This window comes from Babylonia areolata, chromosome 32 (assembly GCF_041734735.1).
Source record: "Babylonia areolata isolate BAREFJ2019XMU chromosome 32, ASM4173473v1, whole genome shotgun sequence".
Lineage (NCBI taxonomy): Eukaryota > Metazoa > Mollusca > Gastropoda > Neogastropoda > Buccinidae > Babylonia > Babylonia areolata.
Genome location: NC_134907.1, coordinates 18206734 through 18216208, shown reverse-complemented (window position 1 = coordinate 18216208; position 9475 = coordinate 18206734). Strand labels below are relative to the sequence as shown.

The following is a 9475-nucleotide window of genomic DNA, read 5'->3' as shown; positions in this document are numbered from 1 at the left end:
CTGCTAACCACAGTGAAGGAACGCAAGCTCCGCTGGTATGGACACGTCACACGATCAGACGGCCTAGCCAAGACCATCCTGCAGGGTACCGTACAAGGAAGGAGGAAGAGAGGCAGACAGAGAAAGCGGTGGGAGGACAACATCAAAGAGTGGACGGGCCTGCCATTTGCCACAACTCAAAGGGCCGCTGAGGACCGAGGCAGGTGGCGCGAGCTGACCAGGCAGTCATCCATGGTGCCCCAACGACCCACCCACGGGTCAAGGGATAGATGACATGAGAGTTCTTTCCCTGCCATGCAGTTTCTCTGTCCCCTGCCTCTTTAACCCTTTCTGGCCCAGCCACCACTGACATGGCAGTTTCAGGTGTAGCGTTCAAAGGGCAAATAACTCACCTGGGAGGCTGGCACGTGATTCCGTCTCGGTCTGACGTTAATTATTAATCATTCTGAAGGTGCGAGAGATCGAGAAGGAAAGTGAAACGGGTAGTGTAGGTGAGGTGGTGGTGGTGGTGGGGTGGTGGTGGATGGGTGGGGGGGAGGGAGAGAGAGATGGGGGATGAAGGAGAGAGAGAGAAGGAGGGTGTGTGTGTGTGTGTGGGGGGGGGGGGTTAGAGGTAGAGAGAAATTGGGGGGTGAGGGGATGGGGGTGGGAGTGGGAGGTGGGGAGGAGCGGGGGGGGGGGGGGGGGAGGGGCGGCGGCAAAGAGAGCGTGAGGGAGGGTGAGAGAGAGATACAGAGACAGAGAGAAAGAGAGAAAGAGGATGGAGGGAATGTGGACAGCGACCACGAGAGACAGAGAGAGATAGACAGGCAGAAAGACACACACACACACACACACACACACACACACACACACACACACACACACACACACACACACACACACACAGAGAGAGAGAGAATGAATGAATGAATCTTTATTTTCCAACGGTGAAGATATTAGCACTTTGGCCGGCTTACAGAGAGAGAGACAGAGAGAGACAGACAAGCAGATAGAGAGACAGAGAGAGACAGAGACAGACAGGCAGAAAGACACAGACAGAGAGAGAGAGAGAGACAGACAGACAGACACAGAAAGAGAGAAAGAGAGAGAGAGAGGCAGAGAGAGACAGACAAGCAGAAAGAGAGAGACAGACTGGCAGAAAGACACAGAGAGAGAAAGAGAGAGAGAGAGAGAGAGAGAAAGAGAGACAGAGGGAGACAGAGACAGACAGGCAGAAAGACAGAGAGACGGACAGGCAGAAATACACACACAGAAAGAAAGAGAGACAGAGAGAGACAGACAGAAAGACAGAGAGAGAGAGAGAAAGAGAGAGAGAGACAGACAGAAAGACAGAGAGAGAGAGAGAGGAAGAGACAAACAAGCAGAAAGACAGAGACAGACAGGCAGAAAGACAGAGAGACAGACAGACAGACAGAGACAGACAAAGACTGGGAGACAGAGACAGCCCACCAACCCATATCCCCTTTTATTACTATACAAGTCACAAGGTATCGTAAGCACGAATTCATGAAGCTGCACTTTATTCAGGACTTCACGGCCCCTCTTAAGACAGCCAGGACTCCGCCACGGAACGCCAGGCGGACCTTCCCACCCCCACCCCCTTCACCCGGACAGACAGCCAGGACTCACCCTCTTCGAACAACTACACAACCTTCACCTTCTTCTTCTGCGTTCGTGGGCTGCAACTCCCACGTTCACTCGTATGTACACGAGTGGGCTTTTACGTGTATGACCGTTTTTACTCCGCCATGTAGGCAGCCATACTCCGTTTTCGGGAGTGTGCATGCTGGGTATGTTCTTGTTTCCATAACCCACCGAACGCTCACATGGATTACAGGATCTTTAATGTGCGTATTTGATCTTATGCTTGCGTATACACACGAAGGGGGTTCAGGCACTAGCAGGTCTGCACAGATCGGAAAAATCTCCACCCTTTACCCCCCAGTCGCCATTACCGAGATTCGAACCCGGGACCCTCAGATTGAAAGTCCAACGCTTTAACCACTCGGCTATTGCGCCCGTCACACCCTTCACCGAACCACGACCCAAACCCTGGACAACATGACCTGAGGGCCGTCAGCCATTTGGTCGTTAAACTCAACTCTCATGTACTGTAGTTAACTGGACCGCATGTGGACCGTCCTCAGCTTCCTCTCTCCCCCCCCCCCCCCCCGGTCCCCCACCCCCCTTCCGTCCGCCCTCTCCGACTCCATCCCTCCGCACAGCACCCTCCACTCCCCTCCTACCTCCCTTTCTCTTGTGATGAACAAACAAACTGTTCGCTGCCCGTGTGTCGATTCACTTCACTCTCGTTTGATTGAATGCGAAGGACAAAAGCAAGCGCTGAATCAATACAGTGATCATGGCAACCCCTCCCTTCCCCGTCACACACTGACACACACACACGCGCGCGCGCCCACACACACACACATACATACACAAGCGCGCACACACACACACACACACATACACACACACGCACGTACGCATACACACACACATACACACACACACTAACACACACACATTCCCTTTCTGCTCATTCGCGCAGACGTACTCACGCTCATGCAGCATAAAGACACACAGACACATACATTTACACAGTCACAAACACAGACACACACAAATAGATAGATAGATAGACAAAGAGAGACAGAGAGAGTGAGAGAGACAGAGACAGAGAGAGACAGAGAGAGAGAGAGAGAGAGACAGAGAGTAACAGTGGTAGCATATTGCAGTTAACTATCTTCCTCCTCTTCTTCCTCAGTTTTACATGCATTGTTTTCTTCCATCAAATGCATTCAAACACACACACACACACACACACACACACACACACACACACAGAGTCACACACTAACATTCCCTTTCTGCTCATTCGCGCAGACGTACTCGCACTCATGCAGCATAAAGACACACAGACACATACATTTACACAGTCACAAACACAGACACACACAGATTGATAGATAGACAAAGAGAGACAGAGAGAGAGAGAGAGACAGAGACAGAGAGAGACAGAGAGAGAGAGAGACAGAGAGTAACAGTGGTAGCATATTGCAGTTAACTATCTTCCTCCTCTTCTTCCTCAGTTTTACATGCATTGTTTTCTTCCATCAAATGCATTCAAACACACACACACACACACACACACACACACACACATACACACAGAGAGACACACATAACATTCCCTTTCTGCTCATTCGCGCAGACGTACTCGCACTCATGCAGCATAAAGACACACAGACACAGACATTTACACAGTCACAAACACAGATAGATAGATAGATAGATAGACAGACAGACAGACAGACAGAGAGTAACAGTGGTAGCCTTTTGCAGTTAACTATCTTCCTCCTCTTCTTCCTCAGTTTTACATGCATTGTTTTCTTCCATCAAATGCATTCAAACACACACACACACACACACACACACACACACACACACACATACACACACATACACACACACTAACATTGCCTTTCTGCTCATTCGCGCAGACGTACTCGCACTCATGCAGCATAAAGACACACAGACACATACATTTACACAGTCACAAACACAGACACACACAGATTGATAGACAGAGACAGAGACAGAGAGACAGTGATAGTAATTGTGGTAGCCTATAACAGATACATTTACACAGTCACAAACACAGACACACACAGATTGATAGACAGAGATAGACAGAGACAGAGACAGAGACAGAGAGACAGTGATAGTAATTGTGGTAGCCTATAGCAGTTATCTGTCTTCCTCCTCCTCCTCCTCTTCCTCAGTTTTACGTGCTTTGTTTTCTTCCATCAAGTGCAGTCAAAAACATACAGACAAAAAGTCCAAAAGTGATATTGCAACTGTTTTATGAACTAGGTTTTATTTCATTGTCGTGAACACTTCTTTACATCAGTGTACAATAAACGATGAAATCTCTCTCTCTCTCTCTCTCTCTCTCTCTCTTTCTGTGCGAAACAGTTACCAGATTCATTCAATAAATGGCATATGCCGATGCAGCTCTAAGACAGAAAAACCATGCAAAAAAAAAAAAAAAAAAAAAAAAGCAAGTTAACAAAAGACTAGCTACATGGTGCTAATATCGATGACACCAATCGTTTTCGTTTTTTTTAAAAAAAATTTATTTATTTATTTATTTATTTTTTTTTATAACAAAAAGCATCAATAATTGTGACAACTCTGATGTAAGGCTGTGAGAGAAAAAAAACACCCAAAAAACAATATTCATTATGATAAGAAAAAAATCACAAAAAAACAACCCAAACAACAACAACAACGAAACGAACAACCTTGAATGACATCAGTAGGACCTACAATAACTACAAACAGTACTACACGACGATGTACTGTAGTTAAATGGCACATCTACCAACCATGAATGACATCAGTTTTTATTCTTAAAGGACCTACAATAACTGCAAACAGTACTACACGACAATGTATTGTAGTTAAATGGCACATCTTTCCATTTCTCAATGACATATCCAACATGGTTATTAAAAAAAAAAGAAAAAAAAGGATAGGATGATTACGTTCTATTGCCTTTTACTGCCGAAGGGCAGTGAATTATATCCCACTAGGGAGCAGCATAGGAAGGCGGGGCCCAATCCTCTCCTTCTGCCACTATAAGCTGTCTCTGGACCTTGCAATTGGAATGAACTTCCTCTTTCGCTTCGTCAAGTCTCCACACTCAGCTCTTTCAAGTCTGGCCGCCTTAAAACCCACCTCTTCCCAAAATAGCCTCCCTCCCCTGCCTCTTCCTTGTCTTCAGTTTCTCTAGTTTTAGAGTTATGCATGCGTGTGAATGACTGGTGCGAAAGTGCTTTGATTTGTCTCTGCACAAGATTAAGCGCTATATAAATACCATTATTATTATTATTATTATCATTATTATTATTAAGTTCAATCAATCAATCAATTAATCAATCACTTTATTGTCTGATACAGAGTACAGAAATTCGCCTTTAGGCTCGTCGTAAAGAAAACAAACCCTTATTTCAACTTTTAAAAGTGAAGGCATTCATTCTATGATTTAAATTAAAACACTCACACGTACATGGCCGGCGGGAGATGGGTGAGGGACGGAGAGGCGTTGCACCATCAACATCACTGCAGACTTGTTAACAATATATATATAATTATATACACGAAGGTTCGACATCCAAATACATTAGTTAATAAGTCTTAATCATAAAATTAACTTCGTTATAAATACATATATAAAAAGAAACCTTTAAAACACACACACACACACACACACACACACACACACACATACACAGGGCCATAATGCAAGTTTAAGAACATATAAGTCGCAGATTAAGACCATTTCATAAGATAATGTAGAATAGCTTTCGCGATCGATGTCATGTATCCCATTCACACCTGTGTGGAGTGAAGAAAATCGAATAGGGTGCCTTTCTCAAAGACACAACACTAGGCCGAAACAGGGGCCTCGAACTCCGATCACAGCATCAGATGTCTAACCACTGACCTTACACAAACACGAATAATGCGTAATTCATAATCATCATCATCATTATCACCACCACCTCCATCACCTGCTACTATCATCATCATCATCATCATCACTACCACCACCACCACCACCATCATCACCACCATCGTCATCATCATCACCAACATCATCATCATCATCAGAACAAGAACAAAAACAAGAAGAAAACTGCTGTTCCTGTATGAACAAAAATCCATGGTCAAATAATTAAACTATATAGTAAGGAAGAGTAAAATCTAAACTATTTCTTTGCCAAAAGCCTTTGAAAAGAACTTTTGCTTGCAAGAGATGAATCAGATTTGTGTTGGTGAAAAAATGTCATGTAGAACACTTTCACTGGGGAGTTTCAGTTTCAAGGATGCGTCAAATGTGTGGACTGATCCATATCCACAATATCACAGCTGCTGAAGAAACATAAACAAATAAACAATCGAAAAAAAACCCAAAAAAACCGAGGTGATCAGTCCAAAGTTCACATGTAAATATCTTTATAACGCAACACAACACAATATAACACGATACAACGCAATACAACATAACAGAACGCAACGCAACGCAACACACAAAGATGAGGTTAAGCTGAAGGTCTTCAACATAAGGATGAAGGTCACCACCGAGATAAAGTCAAGATGAAGGTTTCCCCCATAGTATGAAGGTCACACAAGGTGAGGTCGTGGTGAAGGTCTCCAAAATTAGGCTGAAGGTCACCACACAAGGAGAGGTCGAGATAAAAGTTCCTTCACTGGACGAAAGTCACACGTGGAGGTCAAGGCGAAGATCTTCTATAAAAACAACAATCATCAGGATGAAGGTCACCTACCACAATAAGTCAAGGTGAAGGTTCCCCTACTGGATGAAGGTCATGCAAGTGGAGGTCAAGGCGAAAGTCTTCTATATTAGGAGGAAGGTCATCAGCATGATGGAGTCAAGGTGAAGGTCTCGTACATGATAAAGGTCATCACACAAGGTGAGGTCAAGGTGAAGGTGAAGGTCAGTGATAGGAAAAGTAGTTGTTGTCACCCTCTATGGGATTGCTGCCGTACACTGAAACAGATGAAAGACATCGTACTTAACTGATGGTGGAAAATGATCGGAAGTGGGAGATAGCGGAGGTTGTTATGGAGAGAATGGACGCTAATCATACCAATGCTATTCAGGACAGTAAACTTTAAACATATGTGTGAAACTGTGCTAAATTTCTTCTCAGGCTGGATAGTTGTTATACTCTTATCTTTCTTTCGAACCCACACACGCACACACACATGCACACAGACACACACATGCACTTACACACACACACACACACACGCACACACACACACACACACACACAAAACAGACACACAAACAAACAAATAGGCACACAAACACAGACACACAGACTGACAGATACACACACACACACGCGCGCGCGCACGCACGCACACACACACACACACGCAAACACACACACACACACACACAAGCACGCGCGCGCGCAAGCACACACACACACACAAGCACACACACACACATAGACACACGCACGCATAGACACACGCACGCACAGACACACATACACAGAAACACACACACACACATACACACACGCGCGCACGATACCCACGGTCGATCTCTCTATCTCACCTCTCTCTCTGTCTGTCTGTCTGTCCGTCTCTCTCTGTCTCTCTCCATGCAACCAAAGCCCTACCTTACTCTGTGTTTCTTTATCCCCGTTCGTCTTTCTTTCCTTCTCTGTCCGTCTGTCTCTGTCCCTGACTGTCTGTCTGTCTGTCTGTCTGTCTCTCTCTCTGTCTCTCTCCATGCACCCAAAGCCCTACCTTACTCTGTGTTTCTTTATCCCCGTTCGTCTCTCTTTCCTTCTCTGTCCGTCTGTCTCTGTCCCTGACTGTCTGTCTGTCTGTCTCTCTCTCTGTCTCTCTCCATGCACCCAAAGCCCTACCTTACTCTGTGTTTCTTTATCCCCGTTCGTCTCTCTCTCTTTCCTTCTCTGTCCGTCTGTCTCTGTCCCTGACTGTCTGTCTGTCTGTCTCCCTCTCTACCAACGGGCATACAATCATGTATGTTGGACAATAATTATGCTAATGTCTCCACCGTTGGAAAATAAAGATTCATTCATTCATTCATTCATACGTTCATTCATTCATTCTCTCTCTCTGTCTGTCTCTGTCTCTCTTATCGATAAGTTTACCTCGTGTAGGTCCGGGATTTCGACTGAAAAAACAAACAAAAAAATGGCAAGGTTAATGACTGACTGATGTGAAGTTTAATCAACGGCTTCATGTTACATTCTCAGCAAAAAGCATATTTCAAATAAACTGTATTCCACCGAGAGAGTGGAATCAGCAGTATCAGGCACAGGTAATGTTCCAGCCTTCACTTTTACATCAAACATTATATTTTCTTCGAACACACATACACACACAGACACAGAGAGAGAGAGAGAGAGAGAGAGAGAGAGAGAGAGAGAGAGAGAGAGAATCATACACACAGAGTCACACACACAAACACACACCATAACACACACACACACTCAACGCCCTTCCCCCCTACCCCGCCGCCCCACCCCCACCCCCCACCCACCACAACACGCACACACACACACTCCACGCCCTTCCCCCTCCACCCCCCCACCCACACACACACCACAACACACATACACACTACAATACACCCACACTCACACATCCCCTCCCCCCCCCACACACACACCACAACACACACTCCACGTCCTTCCCCCTCCACCCCCCCCCCCACCCACACACACACACGCACTCCACGCCCTTCCCCCACCCCCAAACCCACCCCACACACAAAACACACGTCAACAGATAACAGACGATAACAACGACGACGACGACGACGACAAGGACACTTACGGTTCCAGAGGCGGCAGTGCCTGCATGTGGTGAACGATGGGGGAGGGGGAGGAGGCGATGGCTGGGGCGATAGGGGCTGCTGCCACTACAGGTGTCGTCCTCACCTGGTGATGATGATGATGATGATAACAATAATGATGATAATGTGAACGATGGCTGGGGCGATAGGGGCTGCTGCCACTACAGGTGTCGTCCTCACCTGGTGATGATGATGATGATGATGATGATAACAATAATGATGATAATGTGAACGATGGCTGGGGCGATAGGGGCTGCTGCCACTACAGGTGTCGTCCTCACCTGGTGATAATGATGACAATAATGATGATAACGTGAACGATATCTCGTGTGATAGGGGTTGCTGCCATAACAGGTGTCGTCCTCACCTGGTGATGATGATGATGATGATGATGATGATAATGATGATAATGTGAACGATGTCTGGGTGATGGGGGCTGCTGCCACTACAGGTGTCGTCCTCACCTGGTGATGATGATGATGATGATGATGATAATGATGATAATGTGAACGATGGCTGGGTGATGGGGGCTGCTGCCACTACAGGTGTCGTCCTCACCTGGTGATGATGATGATGATGATGATGATGATGATGATGATGATAATGTGAACGATGTCTGGGTGATGGGAGCTGCTACTACTACAGGTGTCGTCCTCACCTGGTGATGATGATGATGATGATGATGATAACAATAATGATGATAATGTGAACGATGTCTGGGGTGATGGGGGCTGCTGCCACTACAGGTGTCGTCCTCACCTGGTGATGATGATGATGATGATAACAATAACGATGATAATGTGAACGATATCTCGTGTGATAGGGGTTGCTGCCATAACAGGTGTCGTCCTCACCTGGTGATGATGATGATGATGATGATAATGATGATAATGTGAACGATGTCTCGTGTGATAGGGGTTGCTGCCATAACAGGTGTCGTCCTCACCTGGTGATGATGATGATGATGATGATGATGATAACAATAATGATGATAATGTGAACGATGTCTGGGGCGATGGGGGCTGCTGCCACTACAGG

At 46.0% G+C, this 9475-nt stretch overlaps 1 protein-coding gene across 2 annotated transcripts in view; it reads right to left on the bottom strand.

The window, feature by feature from the left end:
• Positions 1 to 4199: 4199 nt before the first annotated feature.
• Positions 4200 to 9475, bottom strand: part of LOC143276469 (uncharacterized) — a 25507-nt gene continuing 20231 nt past the window's right edge. For both annotated transcript variants that reach the window (XM_076580976.1, XM_076580977.1), the window contains exons 8-10: positions 8419 to 8522; positions 7731 to 7753; positions 4200 to 6583 (exon numbers count right to left, since the gene is read on the bottom strand). In XM_076580976.1, the coding sequence (XP_076437091.1) occupies positions 6531 to 6583; positions 7731 to 7753; positions 8419 to 8522 (180 nt within the window). In that variant the 3' untranslated portion in view covers positions 4200 to 6530. The remainder of the gene's footprint in view (positions 6584 to 7730; positions 7754 to 8418; positions 8523 to 9475) is intronic.